At 38.5% G+C, this 27,706-nt stretch overlaps 1 protein-coding gene and 2 pseudogenes across 1 annotated transcript; 2 read left to right on the top strand and 1 right to left on the bottom strand.

Annotated features, from left to right (window-relative positions):
• Positions 1-6,129: 6,129 nt before the first annotated feature.
• LOC131304466 (transcription factor TCP13-like) lies at positions 6,130-8,339 on the bottom strand (annotated as a pseudogene).
• A 7,665-nt stretch (positions 8,340-16,004) lies between these two features.
• On the top strand, positions 16,005-21,021 carry LOC131304465 (phenolic glucoside malonyltransferase 2-like). The gene has a single exon (XM_058331706.1). The coding sequence runs from the start codon at positions 16,356-16,358 to the stop codon at positions 17,751-17,753; it is 1,398 nt and encodes a 465-aa protein (XP_058187689.1). The 5' UTR covers positions 16,005-16,355; the 3' UTR covers positions 17,754-21,021.
• Positions 21,022-23,680: 2,659 nt separating this feature from the next.
• Positions 23,681-26,063, top strand: LOC131302778 (GDSL esterase/lipase At5g14450-like; annotated as a pseudogene).
• The last annotated feature ends 1,643 nt before the right edge of the window (positions 26,064-27,706 follow it).

Below are 27,706 nucleotides of genomic sequence, written 5' to 3'. Positions count from 1 at the left end.
ACAAGTACGAACCTGTTTAGAATATTACAAACGTTTAGTCAAAAGGATTGACAAGTTAAGTTACAAATACACCTCAGTCAAAATAACATTAATACAAGATGCTTAAGTAACTACGTGAGGTTAACTTTCAAAAAGTCTTTCATTCCCAAACACACATTACATGCAAGCTATTGTCCAGCGTTTAATCCTGAAAAGAAAGATTAGGTTGAGCTACACTAGCTTAGTAGGAAGATCTTTACCAATTCTATATGCAAATATGGTGATAAGTGCAAAGGAAAGAAAACAAGAGGATTTAGCTCAAACAACGAAATACAATCAATTCAAGGATATGCCAATCATTCAAGACAATCGTTCTATGATATGCTATAATCACGTTATGCCATATAGTTCACATAATCACATTATGCCATATAGTTCATATAATCACGTTTTGCCATATAGTTCACAATACTCAAACAAATCAACAACTTCAACACGACTCACTAACACCAATCTCCACCAACTGTATTTCCACCCTTTGCATTATAGTTTAACCCCACAAGGGTCACCGTATTACCACCCCTAGCATTACGGTGTGCACCAACATCTAGGATCTCCGTATTTTCACCCATTGCGTTACGAGACCATCTAAGTCTTTGTATTACCACCCCTTGCGTCACGAGACTTCCTAATTTGACCACCGACCCAAACAACCATCCCCTCACTCGATATACAAGTTAGGGCTTTCCCAAAACCACATTCATTCATGAAGTATGTCACGACATGCCAACAATATCACAAATATGCCACAAACGTTCACAAGTCATCATTCAATCATAAGTTGCATCTTATTGACATTTTAACCAAGTAATTCCCTATTTTTTCCTCACCAACGGAAGGCCAATGGGTCAAGAATATCATCCACTAATCATAGGAAGTCATAATGACAAAACAAGAATCATAGGAGTAGTCAACGGATATTGGGAGACCGACACACCCCCACTCTAACAGTCATAACTTTTTGTGTACTCAGAGACTTAAGGTGATTTTAGTGGCAATGGAAAGCTAACTTCAAAACCTTCGAATCGATATAAAGTTTGCATGAATCGGACATCAGAAGAGGGAGTTATGGCCGTTTGAAGTTGGGCTGATCCCAGAAGATGAGCAGAATTTCCAGAGAGGGGATGGATCGATCCCTCCTCTTTTGGGGATCGATCTCCAAGGGCAAAAATCCAGATTTGAAGTGAGGGATCGATCCCTCATGCTTGGGGATCGATCCCTGGGCGATTTCTGCAATTTTCGACAGCTTTCGAAATGAGCAAAGGGAGACGATCAAGGCTCGATTCTTGCACCAAATTAACATATAAACACATAAAAGAGATAAAGAAGTCCCTACCTTGCTACGATAACCAAGATCTACAAGATTTGAACGAGCCCTAGCCTCTTTGAACTTCAAAGCTCTGCTCCAAGCTTGACTCAAGGATTTTCAAGCTCAAGAACGCGATTGGAAGGTCGAAGGGAGGTTAGTCTCTGAGATTCTTGAGGTCTTGAAAGAGTTTTGAGTGAGAGGGGAAGAGAGAGAGAGAGAGAGATACATGGCTAGAGAGAGAGAGAGAGGACGGCGTGAGAGGGAGAGAGAAGGGGAGATATAATTATCTTCTACACACACACTCCTATATATACTCCTATATCTTTAAATCACACACATACACCCTCAAGTTTCTATTCTCTCACTTCAATCCTCAATTCCAATAACCACCAAATAAAATCATATTTTCCCAATTAGGCATTTAATAAACATTTCAATAATTAAAATTATCTGGGTCTCTACAGTTATAATTACTCCTACCGCCGTGTTGCCCTCTTTTCATTCACCAAAAATCTTTCACAATCGAATCGAAATTGGTCATTTAGGCTAAATCCAAAAGAACTCAGATATAATCTTACTAAATCTAATAGTTTCAACAGTTCTCTACGTGAGAGGAGACACAGGTTTTTTCTACGTAGGCCCCGTTCCGTTAAGAAAAATAAGTAATTACTTATTTTTTGAATTAAATGTGGTGTATTGTGATATAATGATATGTCTCGTAAAACAAAAAATAAGTACTTAAAAATAAAAACTTCAGCGGAACGGGACCTATACATCTAATCAAAGGTCCATGGATCACTTTTATGAGAAATGATCAGAAACAATTCACAAAAATGGTGGGAGGGATCGATGATAATGGTGAGAGAGTTTTGATAACTTTTAGTAATTAAAAAAAGAGTAAGAGACTTCTTGCAATGGCTTGCTTTATTTTAAACCAAAACCCCCAAGGACAATTTTGTATTTTTTCTAGAACTATGCTATACACACAGATAAATAGGTAACAAATCTTGCACAGATTTTTGTATGGGGTCCACTACGGGTCTCACACAAACAATCCAACCCGTTCATTAAATGTAAAATATTTTTTCAAGGGCTTATGAGAAAAATCAACTCAATTCGATTACCTATAGATGCTAGATCCAATCATCAAACTTTTCATTCAATTTTCAGAATAATGAAATGTTAAATGATTGGATCAAGTACCTATAAGTATCAGATTGAGCTAATTTTTCGTGGGGGCACTTGAAAAAATATTTTACATTTAATGAACGATTCGGATTGTTTGTGTAAGACCCGTAGTAAATCCCATACAAAAATCTGTACGGAATTTGTGTACAACAAGCCTGTGTCAATAAACTTACTGGTTAATTGCACTGGTTTAAGGGCCTAGCATGGTTGCAACTTGCGAAGCCTGTGGAGCGCGCTCGTACTACCTCAAATGATGTCAGGCGGGACAAGTTTTATTGCAAATGGGATTGACATGCGTCACAAATGGGGGCGTTTTGGGATTCAATCAAATTTTGTGAACGGGTGGGTGCCGAAGGAAAATAGGGATAGAAGGAATTTTTGACCGTGTCGAATTATTTTGCTATTCTAATCTAAACAAAAATACTTTTGTAATTGATTTCGACTTCAAGAATAGAAAGGTACGTAGTAGATGATGATATGTGCAAAACTTGGAGAAAAATTACCCGTTTACCATAGAAAAATTCTTTCTTTTTCTTTGGAGGATACCCCAATGACTGGCGTGGGCCTGGGTCGGCTCTTGCAAAGACTAGTCGTGGTCCAGCCCATCCTTGATTCGTTTGGTTTACCCATTCTAAAAGGAACCGCCCGGTGATATCCCAAACTAGCTTATCTGAACTCATCATGTATCTGGAGTTTGTTAAACTATTTAGGCCCTGTTATGCTAGTGTTCTTATTTTTTTTATGTATTTTTTTTTGTCTTATAAGACAAGTCATTCTTTTATTATACGTTATCTTTAATTCAAAAAAATAAATATTTATTTAAAAAATAAATATTTATTTCCCTTAGCAGAACGGATCCAAACCTGAATTGCTTATACGGGCACGATAAGCAAGTCTCCTTATCCCACCCCAACCGCCCCATCGTTAGCTTACACGAGTATGAGGAATTACCGTGGTGCCTCCAAAACCCTCCATATCATTTTTGTATTCTTATTACCAGAGTTTTATGGAAGGGCAACTGAGTAATTTTTCAAATTATTTCTTTATCCACACATATCAACTACCAAAAAAGTGCCTTCTTCACTAGTCCCCCTTTTGGTTTACCTAATTCCACTTTGTACCTTATCCCCCTCTTATTTTCTCTCATTCCTTATTCGTACAAAATTTTATTCGATCGTTAAACGGGCCGAAGCAGGTGAAGTTGCCTCCTAGCTTGGTAGGATAAGTGATTGACACTTCATTTATTGAGAGTTGAAGCTCCAGCCTAACCCCTTTCTCATCTAGAATCGATAAGGACTTTCTTGATCTAAGAAAAACGTAATTTCTACTATCTTAGGGGAAAAGGGGTGGGGTGGTGTTTGAACCCACGTTAAATGAAGTGCTTATTACCTGTCCGATCAACTAGACTAGAAGGCACCTTCAGATTTTATTGGCTATAAAAACTCATAAACAATTGAAATTAGTGACGAAGTCGAAATTTAGATTCTATAGTGACGGTGTTCAATGGGAGTCAACTTTTTTTTCAAACTTCCAGTTGGTATTTTCCAAACTTTACTAAAAAATTCCAGTATTATATTATTTTGAAGGTATTATGAATATATTTTGAATGGTACAATTTCTATAGGAAATATGAACAAATATTCATTTGATGAATGAAAAATGAATAAGAAAATGTGAATAGCAAAATGGAGAATATCCTTCATAATTTTTTGATTCTCCAAATATATATGGAGTATCAAATTACTGCACCCTTTCAAATGGAGGATTGGATGGAGTGAAACTTTCCTCCAAAATTTAGAGAACTAGAGGAATAGGTATGGCTGGGAGATACACTTACCGGGTCTGCCTTGTTGGAAACATTATTCATGCTAGAATCATGTTCATAGGATATCAATTGACTAGGGTTTGTCCGTGCCAACATGAAATCTAATTAATGAGAATTGTGCAATTACCACTGTTTGAGAGAGAGAGAGAGGGAGGGAGAGGAAGAGCCGTAGGATTTATGGAGCAAATCAACGGTCAAAATTTATAGAGAGATAAGATTTAAAAACCATCTCCCTTATTATGTGGATATGGTTTTGGAACACATTTATATTTGATAAAACAAGAACTGGAACAATAAATCGATGTTTTTTTAATGTCTATGAATTCTGAAAATATATCAGTTCATATTCGATTCCCATGAACATGATTTTTGCCGTGGGTTAACGTTTTTGACGAGTTCTTAAAATACATTATTTTGATCGTTGAATTGAACTCGAAAAGAGCCTATTGAGCAAGACCTTCTAGTAACCGGAGAGGATCGTGTTCCTAGTTTCTGCGGGAGCCGGGATGCAGCCAAGCACCCCCTGCCAAGCAGGGCCGTTCATCTTGACATAGACAGTTCAGATTGAATCTAAATGCATATGGATTTGAACCGTCCATTATTCGATCAAAATTCAAGCCGTCAATTCTTGAGATCAATGGCCGGATTGGCCTTTTAGCACCGCTGCCAAGCATCCCGCTGTCAAGCTCCCAGTTTGAGAAACAACTTGTAATTAACCTGCAGTGTCAATATTATCGTGTTGGATCTTGTGCAAAGTTGGCAGCACTGTTGTAATCCATCAACTGCAGTTCCTGAATAAAGCAACATCTCTCTTCTTTCTTCATTTTTCTTCCCTGCGGGCTTTTAATTAAGCACCTTCTGCACTTTATCCAGTACTTCCACCCATTGTGAAGGTTCTGAACAGAAAACGACACTTCACTGATCATTTAGTAACCACTACTTTCTCTCTAGGGTTTCTAATGTGAAGAGAGGAGTGTTGAGAGAGAGAGGAAAAAAAACCCAGTGCAACATAGTACCACTGCTACAAAAAAAAAAGAAGTAAAAAAAGCAGATTTTTTAGCTGTGATCTTTTGTTATTAATCTCGATTTGAAAATTGTAACCTATCCTGGTGAGATTGTATGTTACCGTTTTCGATCGCACGTTTTTCCCATGATAATAAACATTGGAAGCGCAAGTGGTGAGATTGTATGTTACCGTTTTCGATCGCACGTTTTTTCCATGATAATAAACATTAGAAGCACAAGTGGATTGTCACATAACGTTGCAACCAAAAAGCACCAAGTCAACTGAGCTAGCTTTAGTTTTGTATAATGAATTTGTAGAAACAGTTAACAAGAAAAGCTAATGGTTTTGCCCCCAACATCAATCCCTCTTGTTTCTCAACTAATTTCTTGAATCAAGGTAACTACAACAACTATAAAGATCTGTCATTAATACAAAAAAAAAAAACATGATACAAAAAAAAAAAAATCCTTACCCAAAAAATAAAAAGCATGATACAAAAATATGAAGGGGTTAATATTACCAGTACTATTCAAACTGTACTTGATCGTATCGGGTCGCGGATCGAAAAGATTTTCCGACTCTCATTGCTTTTGTTCGATCTATTATTTCAAAAGTAACTACTTCAACTTCAATGTCTGGCGAACTTGTGATCCTTAGCCACTTTAACGAAGGATTGATCAAAGGAGAAGTATACACATACATATAAAGATTCGGACAACATTTTACGCAACATGCTAATATGATACTATTTCATTGCGGCGATTGTGAAATAGCAGTTTACTCTGTTACTAACGAGCTAGCAAGGCAGTGTTACATTAGCATGTCATGTAAAAGGATGTAGAAATAATTGTATGTATAGACTTTTCCTTGATAAAAACATCAGCTTTTTGTTGTTTCCGGCATAAAACTTACATAGAGCTGGAAGGACACACCTATACTTACAAGAGTTTAAATTCTTTCCACCGGCGGCGAAAACCGTGGGGTTTCCGCTACCGTCATTTTGAAACCCACCGTGCATTCACAACAAGATGAATTTAAACACATGGTCAGACCTGCAATGGCGGTGACAAAAATCCCAATGCTTTCACCGCTGACGGACTAAATTTAAACTCATACAGTACACACATGTGACATTGTGTTCACTTTGGAGGAAATTCAACATTATTAATTGTTTGATTGACTTCCGACATTGTCTTGATAGGAGAGGGGTCTTATGGATTGACCTATAGAGTAGACAATTGGTAGGGAAGAATTTGACAATGGATTTTGTGAATTTGAGCTCAATATCTGAAATGGTTGATTTGTTTTGGATCTAACTCAACATGTGAATTAGGAAAATACGGTTGCGCTATCCCAGGTGGACAAACAAGAACTTTAGACCCAAACGAAAGAGATGACGATGTCGATGGCAATGGCACGAAATTGAGAGTCGGAAAATCTTCGGTTTGGGACGAGGAAAAACTCGATGGATCCAAACGATACAAAGAGTTGTATGGCGTGACATTATTTAGCAAACCGGGTATGAAAGAGTGGTTAGGTTTGGGGAAAAAGTCGGCTGGTGAAACATTTGCACCATGTCCTTCGACGTTACCGTGTTTTTCTTCCTCATTTGTAGTTTGATTCCAACTTTCTTTGTGATCCTCCATTCCTATGGAAATCGCCTTAGCCTTGTCCCTCGGTGTAGCATCCGAATTACAAAAATTTGACCGATAGAGTCCCAATGAGTCATCCCAATCGACACGATGATTGATTTGAAACCCTAGTTCTCTCTCAGATCGGGAAAGACTACTTCCATGAATTTCTCCAAAACTTCCCGGTGGAATTTGAAGCGGAGGGAGTTCATCGATATCGTGCTTAGCTGCATTCAGCAACCAATCAACCGCCTTGCTAGGCTGATTAAGCCCCAGCCTATCTTGAAGATCATACAACTGAATCGCGGTTGGAACCGAAAGCCTTACCCTTCTGTCTCTCAATCCTTTCACAGTGCATACTTTGCTGTGCCTGTCCTTCCCTCCCGAAGCTCGCGAAACGCGCACGATTCTGGGATCCCTCAGCCTTGACCATGGTGTTACTGAACTACTAGATGCACCCTTGGAAATCCTCCCATCAACTGTGCTGGTTTCCTCTTTTCCTGTGGAATTTTCTTCTCTTGATTTAGTTGTAATCATCTTAGCATCTCATACTGAATTCCCTCGGATGAAATCCTTATATGATTTCCTGCTTCCTGATCAATAGGTTAAAAAGTATAAATAAATTGCAAATCATAATATTGTTTTGCAAACACATATATACACCATATGTTAGTCAAGTCTCATATATACCACCAACAAGCAGAAATTCAGAAGCCGCCCTTGTTCGGTTTGAATTTTGAAGGAGGTTTTTTAGATTAACGAGTGGAGAAAGACACAGTGCAAATTTATTGGAGTCCGTTTCTAGAGGGTTTTGAGACTCCAAAACGAACGATGTTTTATATTCAAGAAATGAAAAGGATATAACGAGAAAATTGACAACGGAGCAAGGTCAAGATGATAACTTTAAGGAGATCGATCAGATGAAACCCTACAATCAATTTTTGCCAGATTTGATCGATGAACGCTATTAAGTAGTCCATATTACAAAAAAAATTGAGCGATTGTGTGATGAGCAAACCCACGAGATCTAGTTGACAAAGACAACAAATTAAAGAAATCAATACAAGATTTCTGGATGTGTGAAAATTAGGTATACTTACATGTACTCTTTGCAGCATTCCAGTCTTTCAGATCATTACTAACAGAATTAAGGGGGAGCCGGAAAGGTTGATGGATCCTGTTCAATCCAACTACTTCTTGGACTTTTTTACTCAACTCAACCAAATAGGCTGTGTGTAGGCTTCCTAAAGGGAGAGAAATCTCACTCAAAACTTCATGGCAGAGAATTTACTTGTTGAGGGAACTTTTTTTTTGCTCGGTCTTGTTGAGGGAACTTGGACATAATGGGATGGAGAAGATGCCACAATTCAACCTACCATTTTCAACAAAAGAAAGAGAAAGCAATGGCCCGAATGCAGCCACGTGGCGTACATACGTACGTCAGCATATCTCCCATAAATGTTCTCGGAAAATGCTGCGATACACACTTTTAGTTAGGTGTGCATGACCTGCACCCATTGGATCGCCTCAAATTCATAACATTTTCTTTTTTTGCATATAATTCACATATAATATTATCAGTACTAAATTCATAACTTTTGTATAATAATTCATAATAGTTTGAGATAAATTCATAATATTAATTTTGAATTCATACCATTTGTACTCGTTGAGCTTTAATTCTTCGCCTAAAGGACTAATTTGGAAAATATATAAGTACTTATTTCCCTTCGTGGAGTGGGTCCAAATAAGTACTTAATTTTTTAATTAAAAATAATGTATTGTAAAAGAATGACCTGTCTCGTAAAAACAAAAATAAATTATTTAAAAAATAAGAATCTAAGTGGAACGGGCCGGGGCCTAATTTGTTTGGAAACGGAAACAAAACTAGATAGTTCGGACTTGGGGGGACCATTCTGCATTTCTTTGAAAAAGTGCTTACAGCCAATTACAAAAGGTGTTCTAATTGAATCCCATCACATGGGGCAACAAAAGAAAGGCTCCAAAAAAGAAGACATGTTTATGTGAATATCGAACACTAGAAAACACATATTAGTTGCACTTCATGTGTTAAACATTTGTGTTCTTTTCATAACCGGGTCAGCTCTAAAGTTGATAACCGGCCGGGTAAAGTTTTGAGTAAGGACAACCAAAAAATTGTGGTACATAAGTTAATCACTAGCGTGAACGAGGCCTCAGAATACGAGTTGTTAGTTGTTCACACTAATCAATAAGTTGTTGATTAGTGTGAATAAGATACTAAAATGCCAAAACTTATTGAACTGTTCCAAAAAAAAAAAAAAATTTAGCGTTGATCGAAAGTCTATCTCATATGTAGGAGAGGGACCATATATCTATGTAAAAATATGTCCTTCTTTTAACACGACAGAGTAGAGGGAGGACCACACAGCTTTCTAGCAGTGAGATTTTTGAGGAGCAAGTTGAAGTGTGAAACAGATTAAAACGATATGGCTCTTAGTCTAAGTCTCGATCACGTACATCCGCATGCGCGAGAGTGAACGCAAAAGAAAGAAAAGACTAAAAAAGATCGGGACAAGAACCCCGGTCTTATTCTTAGTAGGAAGCAAACTTCTAGTATCAGGCCATGCAACAAGACCACTGGTCCGATCCGGCCCTTGTTGGATAGTGTTAGAGAAATCTTTTTAAAACTTACCATTCGTCACGTTTTCTTAATAAATTTTTTTTTGCTTATAAAAAAAATGACTTATTTCTATCCCATAAAGGCTTGGAAGTAATAATAGATTTTAGTACTGTCATTTTACAATTCTCAAAATTATATGAGTGTGGAAAAGGATAAAGATGGATAGAGTTTTACTTTCAGTAAAGTTTTTTTTTTTTACAAGTTAATAGATTGAGATATAGTATTGAGTATTTTGAGTAAACGGGCAATTATTGGTTTGTTGGAAAGCTCTAGCTATCTACAAAGCATTTCGAATGAATTAAAATTGTATCTTGGAGTGGAACGTCAATCAACCCGGTGCAAGGGAGACATATCTTTTCTCTAATTAAGAAGAACGTTGTATGCATGCGTGCTTCGATCAATAGTTTTCTTATTCTCCTGTAAGTTTCTCTAATTAATGAAATTATGATCTCAACGTTTTATTATTCTGCTATTAGTGTCCCCAATTACACGTGGTTATGGAAATTCCAATGAGTATTTCCAACGGTTGGTGTTGCTTTTACAAGCCAAGAATAAGGCTAAGTTAGCTAAGATTTGTGGAGTTTTTCTTGTTTTATCTTTATTCAAAAATTTTCCGCGTTTGTGAATTTTGCGCCTAACTTTTAGGGATTATTGATTCGTCTCGTCAAGATGAATTGGGAAAGTAAAAATTATAACTTTTATCCAAAATAAAACTCAAAAAGCCAAATAAAATTTTATCCTCAAATTATTACTTTCATTTTTTTTTTATCTATCTTTCTATTTATTATCCCAAAAACCGCTCTCATAACCTAAAACAAATAAAGTTATGCGTTCCTCTAAGCCTTCTTAAAAAATAAGTACTTCCTTTGCAATTATCAAGTTTAAAAATGATCGATGGGCTTACTAAAATAATTTTTGTACAATATAAATCTTATTTGATAAATTTCAATGGAATCAAAATTGAAAATAAATATTTATTTTTAGGAAGCCTTAACGGAACGCATTCACTGGATCACCCATCTAACTCCTTGGGATTTGTATATGAAGAGTTTTCCTGCTCATGGTAGGTAGTAGTAAAATACTAAAATGCCACAGAAAGAGAAGTGAATGTAAGTCATTCGGCCTAATAAGCCAATTGACTTATTTTTTTCATTTTTATTTAATTTTTTTGTGTATTATTGCTTCGTCATGACAAAAGAAATCTAAAAAGTAAAAAAATTATGATCGAAATCTAAATTTAGGTTTCGATCATAATTTTTTACGTTTTAGATTTCTCTTGTCATGACGAAGTAATAATAATAAAAAAATTAACGAAAAATTGATAAAAGCAAAAAAATTTTAACTAAAAACAAAATAATAAGTCATTTGATTTATTGGGCCGAATGACTGTGTTTGTGATGCTAGCATTTTTTTGAATGCGGAGTGTATACATCTGTTTTTAACTGCAAAGGAGTAGTAGAGGGCATCTCAAGGGCTCCAAAGAATTTACGGTTGAAGCTGGGTCAAGTACTATAATTGGGACTGTCAAATATAAAAAGCACTATAATTGGGAGAAATCAAGCTTTGTTTAATTAGTTGTCTCATTTTTTTCTTTGGTGATAACCTAAGTTCAAGTCCCACGAGGAATAGGTTTGAAGTTCAGGATTATAGATAGTCTCTGAATCTTCCGTTGACCAATAAACACATACTCTGCTAATCTTCGATGATGTATACCGTATGAAAAAAAAAAAAAAAACTAAAATTGGAAATAATAAATGGTCCCCATGATCCCTGACACAGTCCTTTTTTGATCAGCCTTTAGATACTCCCAGCCTCCTATATACGTACCAATGAGTGTGTGTTGTCGTCCTCATCCTGTGGAACTCACCACCGCAACACCTACTCCCCACCAATCTTGATCTTTCTTAAGCCTGCTGCCCAACTCCTACCTTGCGTTCCCCACAGAATTTAGAAAAAAATACGGGAGTGATTTTCGCATTTTTTAAATTGTCAACCGCACTTTCATAAAGAGTGCGAATCATATTGATTTTTCACAGTACTTCCGCGGTTAACAATTTGGAGTTTGCAAAAATCATTCTCTCAAAACAAATATTACAAACACAACTTATACTCCGTATGTCACAACAACTATCGATTCATCAGGCACATTGTCTTGCTAGAAGGGCTCTGACGTCATTCACGTATGCACCGGTCGTTGGAGAAATCAACCATTTTTGCAAAGAGCCAGTGTAGGATTTACATTTTCAGTGTAGCTTATTGCGGAGTCAGTTATTAGGTGGAAAGGGCAATGGGGAAGTGCGCCATCAAGCTAGGCTCGATATATAGCTGGCTGTTTCTGGCGACAAATCTCTTAAAGGGGGTTTTCCGGCTACACTTTTCCTTCGGAGTGAAGGGTTTTTGGTGACTTTCTTTGTGAAGTGGCTTTTCCGGGGAACACACCTTCTTTTTTCTCCGGCTGTGCACAATTTTAGGGAGGGCATAGGAACAAATCAGCTTTTATTTACGAGGATTGGCACAATACATGAAACTCGTTTCGTAAAAGTATCCATGAAAATAAATAAATAGTCCAGATTCACAATGCTAAAGCAACTGCACGGCTAGTGGGACCCACTCCGGGCCCCACAAAAATATAAAAAAATAAGCCATAAATTTTAAAATAATTCTTAATGGGGTCTTGTAAAAAAGTTAATTCCAACAGATATCGGTGGTGTATTTTTTGAATTCGTAGAAACGCAACCCCATAAAAAATTATTTTAAAATTCATGACTATTTTTCTGTATTTTTTGTGGGGCACACGCAATGGCCGTAGCACGATTGACCGTGCTGTAAATCTGGACCATTCATTTTTTTTTATGGACACTTTCATAGACCGGATTTCATGTATCCCATCATTTTTATTTATTTATTTATTTCTACCAAAAAAAAATCAGCTTTTATTTGTTGCCACCTTCTCAACATATATTGTTTTTTTTTTTTTCTTCTCCTTTTGTTGTTTCATTTTGTTTTGTATAATTTTTGCGAGTAGTAGAAGAGCCATTTTACTCTTCGATCCTTTCTCAATGCATTTCATTTTTTATTGTACTAATTTTTTTCTTTTTATCTTTATAGTTAACAAAATTTTCTTCGCCGTCCCAAAAAAAATTAAACAGGAGATCTGATAAATGGTCTCCTTCTGACATTCAAATTACATTGGTTAAAGCCCATGATCACTTCCATGGGCTTCGCTTGAAGCCTGCCTGTTTGGCCCAAACTTAAGTATGATTGTTACGATCCATCTAAAAAAGGTAAAATGACGGCCCATGACGTATTTTGATAATTAATACCCGCTAAGGACAAACTAGGAATATTTGTTAATAGTGAAATGTCCTTGGCGGGTATTAATTATCAAAACACGTCCTTAGCCGTCATTTTCCCTCTAAAAAATGTTAGTACCAGCGTGTTCGAATCCCCTCGGCTCAAAAATTGCACATCTAATATGAGTTTTTCTTTAATATTTCTGCACTAAATTATTCACGAGTAACCAAACTAAATGAGAATTTACTTAAATTGTGAGTAACTAAATAATCAAGCTTAATACAGCAAAATAAAACGAGACCCAAAAAATTTTCATCCGAAGTAAACGTGTTGATTTTATATTGAGTTTTGCAAACAAAAAAACTTCTTGTCACGTACTCTTGTCACGGACTAAAATTCTGGAGCCACCTTGCTTGTGCCTCCCCGTTGGTTAATTTTGCCTTGCTGACTTCCAAGTCATTGTCTTCTTCCATTTTTTCCAAACTTGTAGCGAAATCCTATTTGTGAAAGTGTTTCACCTTTTGTCAAGAGACCTTTGGTTAAATGGCATCGGGAGTATACTTGGATGCCAAGATAAAGGAATTCAGGAGTTCAACAACTCTTCCAATGTGCTAATCTAAATACTCTAAGAATACTGACTACTTTCGTTGATTAAAAAAAAAAAAAAGTGTTTCACCATCTCTAATACTGACTTTCGTTTATCCGTAGCTATCAAAGTTAAATCACACATATTTGTGTTTAGTAACATTTTAAATTTTAATTTTTGCAAGAGAGTCTGCCAACCGCCATAACATGTTCAACGACAGCAAGTGAGCCAATACCATCAATTGAAGGAGTCAAGCTCATTACGGCCAGAGCCGGCTCAAACTTATTGGGAGCCGGAAGCGAACTCTCAATATTGGCCCCCCTACATCTTCAAAAATTTATTTTAAAAGCACAATAAAACTACTATAAGTTACGGAAAATTTGACCTAAAAGTATACAATTGTAAGAGAGAAACATTACCTATGGAATCTTTCAAATACTTATAGATAACTTATATCGAAGTGGGCCCAAATTTGTTCTAAAATTTGGGGGCCAAAAGCGCTTGGTTCCTCCGCTTCCCCTTTCATTAGGCATTGATTACGGTGTCCTTTTGGAGTAACCCCGACATAGGGAGGGTAGTTCGTCACCACAACCCACCAAGATTCAAGCTGGACAAACACTAGCCATTACACATCGGGTGCACAAGTACTACTACTCGCAAGAGAGCGAGATTCAAACTCGCGACCATGTGTTGAGGGGAGTTTCAGCCAAACCCCACTTGCCATCTAGGCAACCACCTCTAGTGATACCAAACAGATGAATCATTTGTTTTTTCTTTAATATCGTTCTACATTCGTAATTTTTAAAAATTTGTTCACATCTTTATACTTCCTGATTCCTCTTGTCAAGACGAATGATGTATACCTAAAATTAGGATGAAAAGTTATGAAACATAAATGATAGATTTACTCCTAGATTCAATCCATGTCAAAAGACAACACAATAGTCATTTGATTGAAATCCCCGGCTTCAAAAAATTACCTGCGTTTGATACGTAAGTAAGAAAATCTCACCTGTATTATAAATAAGGGTAAATTATTTTAAACCCCCTTCAACTATGGCAGTTTTCCGAGTTGCCCCCCTCATGTTTGAACTCAGACACTTAACCTCCTTAAAGTATGTGGATCAAAAATAAGGTAGACGCTGTTATCATAGAATATGCATTTACCGTTTAACCTTTCAGTCTCGCCAACGCATCATCATCTTCCTCCAAAGCACCAAAATCCCTTCTTCTTTTTTAACAACACCAAGAACGTCCCCCTGTCTCAACACCATGAATGACGACATGAACAACCCATAAACACCATATATCGTCCATTTCTCACGAGAATCGGTGGTATATACAACTTCCCTTTCTCAAAAAAGCACCTCCAAAAAGAAACCCTTCCACTATTAAATCCCCCCAAAACACTCCCTCTGTTTCTCATCGTTATTTTAGATCCAATCGATTTCGTAGCCCTCCAATCGATTCTGAAATCCCTCCACGACAAGCTTGGTCCAATTAGTTCTCGTCGTCGGATTTCACTCGACGAGCCTCATGGCCGATTCAACCTGTCGTCGGAAAACGCTCCGATCTCACCGAGTTCAACATCGTACCCAGCCGGTAAATTACGCAAAGCATCTCCTTGAGCAGTAAGATATTATATAGACCATTCCCTGTACATATATATCCCATAAAAACTCACGTATGTACACATCCCATCAGCAAGGTTTTTGTACTCTTTTATAAAATGGGTTTGGATGGATATTTGACTGTTTGAAAACTAAAATACAGTGATTTAAGAATTGCTTTCTTCCACATGAAAATCCATCACAAAAATTGAATATTCATCTTCATTGTAAAAATGGGATTTCATGGTCTGAAAACCTCCAAAATTTAAGGGTTTTGGAGGGGAAGGCTTTGATGGGTGACAGAAAAAGAGGTTGACCAGAATAAGAATATATGGGCTTTGGGGTTTTGGTTGTAGTGGGTCAAATATTGGGGCTTTGTAACAATCTCTCTCACACTTAGTAGAGAGAGAGAGAGAGAGAGAGAGAGAGAGAGAGATAACTTTTTGGAAAAAAACAAGATAGCTAGGTTTGGAGACCCACATATGAAGGGTATTTTTGACCCAAAATTGAACTTATCAAGTCATGTGATGGTCACATGCCATTTGTCATCCAAATTTTTAACGGAATGTTTACAGAATGTGTAGAATGCTAAAATGCAAATACATTAAGGAGGCTAAGTGTCTGAGTTCAAACATGAGGGGGGCAACTCGGAAAACAGCCATAGTTTAAGGGGGTTTAACGTAATTTACCCTATAAATAAATAAATAAATAAATAAATAAATAAATAAATAAACTAATGATCTCATTTAAGCAAATAGACTAGATTCATTTAATTAAAATGCAGTTACAAAATGCAGTAATATGAGAGAACAACAAAATGAAGTTACATTAATAGGACAACTAATGCAAAGGACCCAAACGCGCGAGTAAATACAAGAAAACTAGATTAAAGTACGAAACGCCTCAAAAAATCGCCACGGTATTTAAATCCATTAATATCTACATCAAGTTAAAGCTTGTATTGATGTAGCCACGATATTTCAATGCCCAAAAATTCATCTCCATCACTGAAGAATCCAAGAGTCAAAAACCCACATAGGGGAAACCCGATCTAATCTCCGAGCATTGACCAGTTGAATACAACGACAATAGTATAACCCATCTAATCCCCGAACATTGACTAGTTGAATCTTCTTGTATATAATCACTCCAACATCAAAACTTCGAACACCACCCACACCACCTCCAAATCCACCCTCTATCTCATGGCAGAACCCAATTCCGCGAAGGTACTCGACGTTTGCCGGGTGGCTCCGGCGCCTCGCTCCCCCAACTCAGCTGCCCAAACGCCTCTCCCTCTCACATTCTTCGACATTTTCTGGTTGAGATTCCCACCGTTGCTGCCCCTTTTCTTCTACGAATCTCCTCATCCGAAAGCAACACTATTAGATACCATACTTCCGAAGCTCAAACACTCCCTCTCTTTCACCCTCCAACACTACCTTCCGCTCGCCGGAAACCTCACATGGCCACCGGATTCCCCCAAACCCATCATCCAATATAACGAGGGTGACGCGGTTTCGCTTACGATAGCAGAGTCTGAAGCCAACTTCTACCATCTCTCGGGAAACGGTTTCCGTGAAGCTGAAAGATTCCATCATTTGGTGCCCTGCTTACTGGCATCTGAAACAAGAGCACCGGTTATGGCGTTGCAACTGACTCTTTTTCCAAACGCGGGGTTTTCCATCGGTTTTGCCGCCCACCATGCGGTGTTCGACGGGAAATCTGGAGCCATGTTTATACATTCATGGGCCTCCATTTGCAGGTTCGGCGAAGACTCAACGCTGACGCCTGAACTAACTCCGTTCTACGACAGGACCGTAGTCAGTGACCCATCTGATCAAATCGAAAAAGCTTACCGGAATGGCTGGTTGGCACATAACGGACCCAACAACAGAAGCCTCGAGATATGGGACTTGAAAGCTCCGCCGGACATGATGTTCGGCACATTCCAAATGACACAGGCAAACATGGAGAGCATCAAGAAGTGGGTGAAAGCTAAATTGCAAGAGAAGAAGCATAGAGAAAACAAGCCAGCAGCACTTCATCAATCAACTTTTGTAACAGCAAGTGCCTACACATGGGTTTGCCTGATCAAAACCCGGAAATTACAGACCGAGAAGGTTCAGCTTGCGATCAGCGTCGACTGCAGGGCCCGGTTAGAACCCCCCGTCCCTTCGACTTATTTTGGGAACTGCATCACGGGATGCATTGTGCACGCGGATACAAACGAGTTGATGGGAGAAGATGGGGTTGCCGTAGCGGTTCGGGCAATCGGTGAAGCGATAGGAAGATTGGACGACGGCGTTTTGAAAGGAGCTGAAAGCTTGATAACTAACTTGCTTTCTCCGAGGAAGAAGGAGGGTGTGTTCGGTATCGCGGGCTCGCCTAGGTTTGAGCTCTACAAAACCGATTTCGGGTGGGGGAGACCGAGGAAGGTGGAGATGGTACAAATTGAGAAAGGTGGAGCGTTCACTCTTTCAAATTCTAGAGACGGAAATGGTGGGATTGAGATTGGGGTAGCGTTGAAGAAACATGAAACAGAAGCTTTTGCTTCTATGTTTGCTAGTGGCCTCGAATATAATCAAGTCCATGGCAGTTAAGCCTTTTCCTATACCACCTTACGCGCACTTCAACCCGTGTTAAGAGTAAAGACAATTTCAGAACTCTCGTCGACTGAAATGTCTTCTGTGTACATGACTTATCGATCTATTTCATTCACTGGCTAGCTTGTCTCTTACCTTCACTAGTCACTGAAAACATGCCAAATTTGAAAGGACAAAGCCGTCGATAAATCCAGATCCAGTAATGTGAACATACTATATAGTACAACCGAATGCCAACATCTTATCAAGGTGCAGATTTATAAGGGGCCAAAGTAGCCCTAGCAGAACAGGAACCTGGTAACAATGAAAGGCTATGTTCTCCTATTAAAATTGCAACACCACAACTGTACGTAACTAACCGCTTGAAAGATCATAACAACGACCCAATAAAACCTCGTAACTTCTCCAACCACAAAATCTCACAACTTAATATTACCTGGTTGATAAACGACCACAAAAATCTTTATACTTATATATATACAAAAATATGGCTTTTGCCTATTCCTGTACAGATGATATAAAAAAAGTGGTTATTTTTCAAAATACTTGGGTAAAAGTAAAAAAACAAAAAAAATTACTGTTCCGATTCCTTTCATCGAGACAAATCAATAATCTACAAAAATTTGGCGCAAAACTAACAAATGTGAAAAAAATTCAAATGAGAACAATTTCCAGATTTAAATTAAGTTTAAGTTAAGTTCAAGAGAATGGGGTCTTAAGTCTTAACCTCCGAAGCAGTGAAAGGTTGATTCAGCAAAGCACTTTGACCTTCGGTCAGACGCTGATCCATTCCGGAAAGAACATAAATATGAGAAGCACACTCCCCATCCGGCACAATCCCATTCTGCCCCGCCCCTGCACCATTGAAAAGGGCCCAAAAGTGTTCAAGAATGTGAGTAGAGATCTCCTGTGGCAAAAAAAAAAATCCCAATTATCCATGACCAAAAACACAATCTGCTTCCTCCGGAACCTTGGAGTTGCCACCATATGGAAATACTTGGTGTTGCGATCTCCCATCATTAACCAGTTCAGGTTTGGCTGTTGAGCGAGAGCCCAATGACCCCGTTGTTTTGGGGTTTTGGATTCTAATCATTATCCCTTTTTTTTTTCAATCATTACTCTCATTTTTCTCTCTATCTCTTTCCAATCATTACCTCTATTTTCAATCATTACTTTATTTTTCTCTATACTCATTACCTACAAATCCAAATCCAAAATCCCAAAACGAACGAGGTCATATGTTCTTGCTTCGTGACTCTCTCTCTCTCTCTCTCTCTCTCTCTCTCTCTCTCTCTCTCTCTCTCTCTCTCTCTCTCTCTCTCTCTCTCCTCAAATTGTTATGCACATCACTAAGAGCCCTCTGAAGATGGTTAACCTGGGTTTGCATGCATCGGAGTCAATTTACTCCAATTTCAAAGGTGTCACGACATCACCTCCCGTTTATGCATGAGCGAATACATATCTGAACCCGCAAATTTAACCTACCAAGCTTTACAAATGATTGGTTGTGAGTCTGGACTACACAGCCAAGCAGCTTCAAACCGAAATTGTGATCTAGACTTCAAAGAAAATCCAGGAGCATTCCCCGTAGACAGGTTCAACTAAAATATCTCGACAACAGATGGAAATGGACTAGAGACAGAACTGCTGTGGTTAGAGATATTATAAGGAGTACCCTTGATAATTTCCCTATGGTGAGACGTTCTAATTAGATTCATAGACACAGAGTGTGCAACAAAAATGTTAATGGTACCTTGTTTAGAAACATAACCATTTTATTGTAGCAGAGGAGTAAAATTGATGGCAGAGCAAGTAAAAGAAATATTATTGGAATCTATAAAAGAAAGGTCGATAAGCCCAAAAGAGTTCACCTACCCCGTCCACTCATTCTGCTCAAATGTCCTCACCCAACTCTAGAGGGATTGTTTAGACAGCAAATGGAAATGGATGACATAAATCTCTATTTCATTGCATTTCAAACGGTGTCTAAGTCAAAAGGGAATGATTTTGTACTGTGAATAAACAAACACACCCTTTGAGATTAAGTTCATAGATATTAGGCAATGATGGAAAGAAATGCTAGAACGGCCTATGCATTTGCCAAATTATCTTCTTCTTTGCTTAGTGCAAGTGTGCAACTGCCAACAAAGCAAGCCCTTTTGCAGAATGAATTCTGGAGAATACTTCATCCAAGCCTGAAATTTAGGCCCATCCCAATCTAGTGAAGAAACAGAAAGTGCCTGGTTTTTTCAAGTAACCACTTTTGCTCCAATAGTAAGATGGTAAACCGGAAGCCTAAGAATAACTTGATACCAGATTGAATTGATACATTTATCAAATAAAGTGATACCAGTATGTTACCAAGTGTGCTGACAGTGGACTGACAGCTCACTTTCATAATGTTTCGCCTAAAAAGGACAAAGGAAATAATACCCTTTTCCTGGACTCATTCCTTTTGCAGCTCCAAGCTCTCCACAAGTGACATCCAACCGAGAATTCAAAAAAGACAGATTATAACTAGAGCAAAACTGACATAGCACACAAGCAAATAAAATAAAACATATGCACTGCACTTTCAGGATCAGCAAGCATGGCAAATGTGACGTCACAGGATGCAGCTACTTCTTTGGGAGATGATTTATACCTGGATACAATCAATCAAAGTTTTCTACAACAGTTGCCTTATAAAAGCATTAGAATCAGTCACAGAAAATGGTTTGGCATCAAACATACTAGCGGGAAAACCTAAAGGCATTGATGGGAAGGGGATGAGGGAGATTCTAACGCTATCGTTAGGGTTATAACTAGTTCATCATTCTTTACTGCCACCTCTAGTCTATTGGAACAGCCGTCTTTAAACTATATTTGTTCCGACATGTAGGAGTGGTAAAATGATATGCAGGAGTTTACATTGTATTGTAGTACAGAGACCCTAACCAAATCAGTACATCGTACACGGACTTACTGCCTTACTTTGCACCCCGTGAGATAAGAGGACCACATTTGCTCTGCGTTCTATTCCAAACAGTTACATCGCATCTACAAACATGCCAATCATCAATAAACCTCATGTATAATTATTGATTTGAATACAAGGAAATGTAGTTGCCCAAACAGATATCATCATTTTTCGAGTACAGCACTGGGGAGTCTTTTGTCATTCTTTTAAACTCTCTCAATGCATTTCTTTTTCTAAGATTTCATCTTTTGCTCATTATGATTATTGAAAATTTTCTTTGCCGAACCCAAAAAAAAAACAAAACAACTTTCATCGTTGATACAGAAACTCCAGTGGGAAATATCACAAGTGCTTTGCAATAAATACATATCATTCCTAAGCATAGTAATATTAGAGTTACTGGTAAAAAAACATACACAATGCATTTCAATTATCAGTTCAATCATGACTACCCAAATGCGAAATTCACTACTCCAGCAGCTAGCAATTATCAGTTCAATCATTACTACACAATGCTACTACCCAAATGGGATATCACCTGAAACGCACAAATTGAAAAACAAAGAAAAAATAGAGATATTTACGTTTGGCTGTAGAAGCAGATATCTGGGAAGAGAAAGCCCTAAATGAAGTGATTTCCCCTTCTGATTCGAAGCTTGTAAGCCAAAGTACAGGGCGTTTGAAAACCGAGAGTTTTAGTCTATCAGACTTCGCATGTTGAACATGTGAATCCTATTTAACACAAAGGCTAAAAGTTGTCAGTTAGGGAGAAAAAAATCAAGACATCATAGCTAACATATGTTAGAAGAAAATCCACCTTGTTCTAGCATTGAAACCTCGCAAAACTAGACGATTTGAATTTCTGATCATTTGCATGGAGCTGTGGCTCATTCTACTCAGTTTCGCCTAAGGAACTCATCCATGATTTGTAGACGCAATCAGAAGAAGATATGATCATACCATATTGCGGAAGGGAAAAGCTTTCTTGACATCAACACCAACAGCTTTGGAAGCATAATGCACAATCTCAACAGGGAGGCCTGCAGCTTTAGCACATACTGTAGTTTGGCCATTCCGTCGAGCATCACAGAACCATCACCCACACAGTTGAAGATGTTTCCACTTGCAGTCAATGAATTCTCGACAACCAAAGTGAGCATGGAGGATAGATCTCTAACAATTCCAGAGCCTGGGATGGGAACTGGTCTTTCCCTAACAATTCCAGTTTATAAAAAACCAATAAGTTTTGTACTGATAAACTGCAACGGACTGAACTTAACAACAGCAATTTTTTTCAAGGTAAGTACAGGACTGCATTTAGAGTTAAGAACTACTATCTTGTTGACGAATTTGCATATCATACTTATTGTTTTATTTAAGGAAAATCAAAGGAAACTCGGGATAATTGCAAGGACATGTATCACGCCCTTCTTTCTTTCAAATTACTTATTTTAGTACAAATGGAATGTCATCAGATCATAAGTTAATGGTCCATTTGGATGGATAAACATGAACTTCAAACTTAGGAATTTGATGTTGGCTACGGAGACTGGAATCCAAACATTGCACAACGCAATCAAATACTAACCCATTGAACCTGGCAGTGTGAAGTCAAATTGATTTTTTGCTTTTTTTCCGGCTCCTAATATTTCTCATTATCCATATCAAGAAATCAACTTTATGAAGTGAGTTTGGTCATTTATGGTGGAATAATGTCATACACGTATGAAGTTCATGCTGTCCTCCCTCCACCATCCTATGCCAACTCTTACGCTAAAGTCATGTTTGGCTCATAGATCCGTGAAGGCATTTGTGGAGGAAAAGAAAAATGGTAAAGTGGAAAAATACAAGATAATGAAGTGAATATACAAACACAGCCTTGCAACAAGAGTGACTACCACCACCGAATTACAACAGGCAAAACCAGAAGCCATAGAATTCAATATGCAAGCTCAAGTTTTCTCTATCAAAAATCAACAAACCTCGCAACATCTAAGTCCTTGCTATTGACTATTGTTATCCAAGACTGCATCAAATACTGCTCTTTCCAAAACCTTACCAATATCGTTGGGTTCCCTTTCCTTCTTAGCCACAAAAAATACGAGCAAAAATGCGAAAAATTAACTGGGCAAATGTACGCATATGTTGTGTTGTTGTATATATTGGAAAAGATGGAAACTTTACCAAGAATCTATTGAAGGGGGGTTTCTTCATCTTGTCTGAAGACTCTTCACCAACAGTCATATCCGAGAAGAGAAAGCCCTAAATGGAATGGACAGAAAGGGTTTTGTGGGGACTGGAGAGTGAAGATATGGGTCGGCTCTGAAGTGAGTGTGGGAGCAGGAGGAGAGAGAGAGGCTTGGACTAGGAGAGAGAGAGAGAGAGGAGGAGGAGGAGGAGGGATGATGGGTGGGGGTGGAGAAGTGAAGAGGAGAGAGAGGATGAGGAACCTCCATTGATGTTGAAACTGCAAATCCTTCTGATTCGAAGCTCGACGAAGGGAGGGGGTTTTATATGCGACAGCATAGGCGTGTTTCAAAAGCGCGATTCAGACTTCCCAGGTTCAAAATGAAAAGTGTGTTTAACACGGTAATGCCACATTAGTTATCAAATATGAACTCAGATCAGATTTCTTCCACGGATCGAAATCGTTCATACTCTACAAATCAACAACACCAATAACCTTGGAAAAATAAACTCGAATCGGATATGAATCAATATCTCATCGAGAAGTAAACTCAAGTTTTGGTGTTTATAGTAATTGTCTTAGACACATCGAATCAAACAAAACACAGTCATGCCGCATTAGTTATAAATATGAACTTATTATCAGGTTTATTTTGCAGATCTAAACAGTTCATGCTGTAGAAATGATCAAGAACGCTAGACCTAGTGAAATTCACTCTGATTGGAGACGAACCAATATCTCATCGCGAAGTAAAATGAAGTTTTTGAGTTTATAATAATGGGCTTGGCTACATTGAACCAATTCCAAAGCAAACTCGCGTTCGTTTATAAACAGGGGACGTAAGAATGAAACGACGTAGTGCCGCTTGACATAAATAAAGATGCGTGTCCTGGCTTCCCACCGCCGTCCCTCAACCGCCTGGTTCCCCGGCTGTAATTGCACAAAACCCTTATCATCGCCGTCCCTCAACTTTGAGTTTGTTGGTTTCACCGGTGTTGAGAGTGGGAAATGAGGAAGTCACGGCTACGGCAATAAGTCGTGTTCCGGCTATCTACAACTTTGGAGACTCCAACTCAGACCCCGGGGGTATATCCGCAGCGTTTTTTTCCGAAAAACAGATCCATTTGGTGAAACTTTCTTCCATAGACCGGCTGGTAGGGCTAGTGACGGACGCCTTTTCATCGACTTCATTGGTAAGAAACATGTAATTAGCTAGAGTTTTTCTACTTGAAAAATATACAGCCTTCTGTTTGTGTGTGAGAGAGCGCGCGCGTGTGTAAGGGGCCTGATCTTTTCTGTAGCAGATCCAGTGCTTGTTTGCAATAGCTTTTCGATTGCCGGTTTTAGATTCAGGTGACTCAGAACTGTGACAGTGTGTTTGGCACAGCTTCTGTTTTTGCTTTAGACCGAAAACAGAATTCTGAAAACTAATTTTTAAAAGCATCGAATTTCAGTCAGCTTTATAAGATCTACAAGTTATTGCAAAGCACGCCCTACTGCAGTTGAGAAAATGAAAGAACCATATATCTGACAGAATTATCGGTATGCAGCTGAGCGCCTGAAATTACCGTACCTAAGTGCATACCTGGATTCTGTTGGAACCAATTTCCAACAAGGTGCAAACTTTGCAAAAGCTGGGGCAACCATCAGGCGGCAAGACGAGTCGTGGTTTAAGAATGGTATAAGCCCGTTTCCTCTCGATATCCAGGTCGAGCAATACGTCCAGTTTAAAGCACGAACAAACTATCTCTACAACAAAGGTAATCCAAAAAAAAAACCTATCGGAAACAAAAACTGCATATTTTGATCGAATAATGCTATGGTGTAACTAATGAAATGATCTTCCGACGATACTGAAACATCCCAGAGAAGCAATCTCCCCATACCCGAGGACTTCTCAAAGGCTCTTTACACAATTGACATCGGACAGAATGATCTTGTGGTGGGTTTTAGGAATATGAACGATGAACAATTTCGAGCTGAAATACCAGACATAGTAAACAAGTTTTCTGCAGCAGTCCAAGTAAGCCCAAATCTTTGATGGGAAAAAAAACTGAAAACAGTTTCACAACACCTGATCTATGTGATATTGCTCTTAATTGACAGCAATTGTATCAAGAAGGAGCAAGAGCATTCTGGATACACAACACAGGCCCGATCGGTTGTTTGCCTTTAGCCACAGTGAATATCCAAAATCCAAAGCCTGGCTATCTCGATGAGCACGGCTGCGTCAAGGGTTGGAATGCTGCTGCTGTAGAGTTCAATAAACAGCTCAAGGATGCAGTGACTCAACTAAGGGCAGAGCTCCCTCAAGCTGCACTAACATATGTCGATATCTACGCCGCAAAGTATCGACTAATCAATGACGCAAAGAATCAAGGTGATCCATTGAAACCATACCAACTACAAATTCACATTATCCCCAGTTGTGTTTTAGATTCAAAACTAGAAGCAACAAGCTGGTCAGCTTGCTGTCATTAATTCAAACATTGCTAAGGTGTTTAATAGACAAGGGTTTGACAAATAAATCAAGATCCTCGTTGAACTCGAATCGTTTTTGATAAATTACAGGATTTTTGGACCCGTTCAACATCGGCTAACTAGGCACAGAATTGTTAAAGTGCAAAAATACTATAGTCCAACAACCAAGTATCACAAATCTGTCGATTCTGGGCAGAAAACTTGATGGTAGACCAGGAGCTTGCTTTAGCTCTAACCGAGTTGAAAATTTCTGAAGTCACCCCATTCACATCCCTGGATTTGTTTTGGAAGATTATAAGATTTCGCTCCCGCCATAAAACATAAATGGAAGCTGCTAATGACAACTTATAAATTGTATCTCGAAGATTTTTACCCTCCCTAATCTGGGTAGCCCATTCCAACTCTTGAGATAATGGCAAATGACAGAAGAAAAACAACAATCAAAGAAGAGACTCCATTCCATTTTGGCAGAGAGAGCATTGAGGAAAGACCTCCATACCCTAGCTTACTAATCTGTCCTTGGTAGACAATCATCCCAAGATAGCTATCCAGGCAATAAAGGTCCATCTGGGCATTGCTTGGCCAAACCACACAAGAGTATGCCAAGGCTGAAAGGCATTTCTATGCCTACAAGCTTCCCAAGCCGACTTGGCTGTAAAAATACCATCCTTTGTAAGAGTCCAAAATACCATCCTTCGTAAGAGTCCAAATAACCTTGTCAGAGCTAGATGGATTACGAAAAAAAATCAACTGGGGTTTCCCTAATAATCTCCATAATAAATCTGTTGCGTTGCCTTGGCCATTTTCAAAAACCTCGATCAATAATGAAGTCCACTTTTGTTCTTAACGCTCTCCTCCTTTGAGCCACAACAGCCTCACCATACCTCTTGTACAAAGCACCCAAAGGATGCCAATTATATGTCCATACAAACGTCTCTCTGCCATCACCAATGATGTATCTAATCCAATCCTGACAGGTATCACGCAGCTTCAACAATTTTCTTACAGCCCAAAAAGCCTCACTAGGAATTTGAATACCCCATAAACTTTGACCTTTAATGATATAAACATGAACTCATTTAACCCATAACATATCAGCCTTAAGACTGAGAGCCCAGAGATGCTTCATGTTGATAGCTTTTTCCACTCCTTGATAGAACGAAACCCTAAACCACCTTCATTTTTAGGAACGCAAAGATTGGACCAGCTAACTTTCACTCCAGTATGCTTCATCTCAGTTCCTGACCAAAGGAAAGCACACAGAAGACTTTCCATCTCCTTAATGATTTACGAAAACAGCTCTTCAATAAGTCTGAATATTGAAGAGGACAGATTGAACCAATTAAACCCTGCCACCATAAGAGAGGGATTTTTGGGTCCAACTAAGAATTCTTGCCAAAATCTTCTCTTTTAAGACAACACAATCAGAGGAAGTAAGTCTAGTGCTGATTAGAGTAACACCCAAATACTTCACAGGAAGATGGTCTTCAGCAATACCCAACAAATCAGAAAAAACTTGTTTAAAGTAGTAGGCACACCAGCATATCTAGTATATGACACTTTTTAGCAAATTTGGTTGAAGCCCAGAAAAACTATGGAAATCTTTCTAAGCCTGCATAACTAACTGTAAAGATTCTCGGTTAGCTCCATTCTAAATGAAGAGATCACCAGCAAATACCACATGAGAAATTCTCTAAGATTGGCATTTTGGGTGGTACTGAAAGGTATTCAAATCAATTTTCCACTGCAATAGAGAGGTGCAATAGAGAGGAGAAAGCCTCCATCACTAAAGGAAGAATACATGCAAATGCTGTTGTATATATATTGGAAAAGATGGAAAATTTTACAGAGAATCTGGTGAATGGGGGTTTCTTCATCTTGAAGACTCTTCACCAACAGTCATAATGGTGATCTCAGAAGAGCAAGCCGTAAATGGAATGGGACAGAAACGGTTTTGTGGGGGAAAGAAGACATGGGTCGGGCTCTGAAGTGCGTGTGGGAGCAGGAGGAGAGAGAGAGAGAGAGAGAGAGAGAGAGGAGGAGGAGGAACCTCCATTGATGTTGAAAATGCAAATCCTTCTGATTCGAAGCTCGACGAAGGGAGAAGCTTTTATATGCCACAGCATAGTCGTGTTTCAAAAGCGCGATTCAGACCTCCCAGGTTCAACATGAGAAGTGTTTTTAACACAGTTATGCCACATTAGTTATCAAATATGAACTCAGATCAGATTTCTTCCACAGATCGAAATCGTTCATACTCTACAAATCAATAACAACAATAACCTTGGGAAAATTCACTCGAATTGGATACGAAATTACGAA

Source organism: Rhododendron vialii, chromosome 10a (assembly GCF_030253575.1).
Source record: "Rhododendron vialii isolate Sample 1 chromosome 10a, ASM3025357v1".
Lineage (NCBI taxonomy): Eukaryota > Viridiplantae > Streptophyta > Magnoliopsida > Ericales > Ericaceae > Rhododendron > Rhododendron vialii.
The sequence above is the reverse complement of the archived record's forward strand: the minus strand, read 5'-3'. Positions and strand labels throughout refer to the sequence as shown.

What these genes read in the sequence shown, in the direction of transcription:
- LOC131304465 (XM_058331706.1), top strand. Translation starts at nt 16,356, where the DNA reads ATGGCAGAACCCAATTCCGCGAAGGTACTCGACGTTTGCCGGGTGGCT.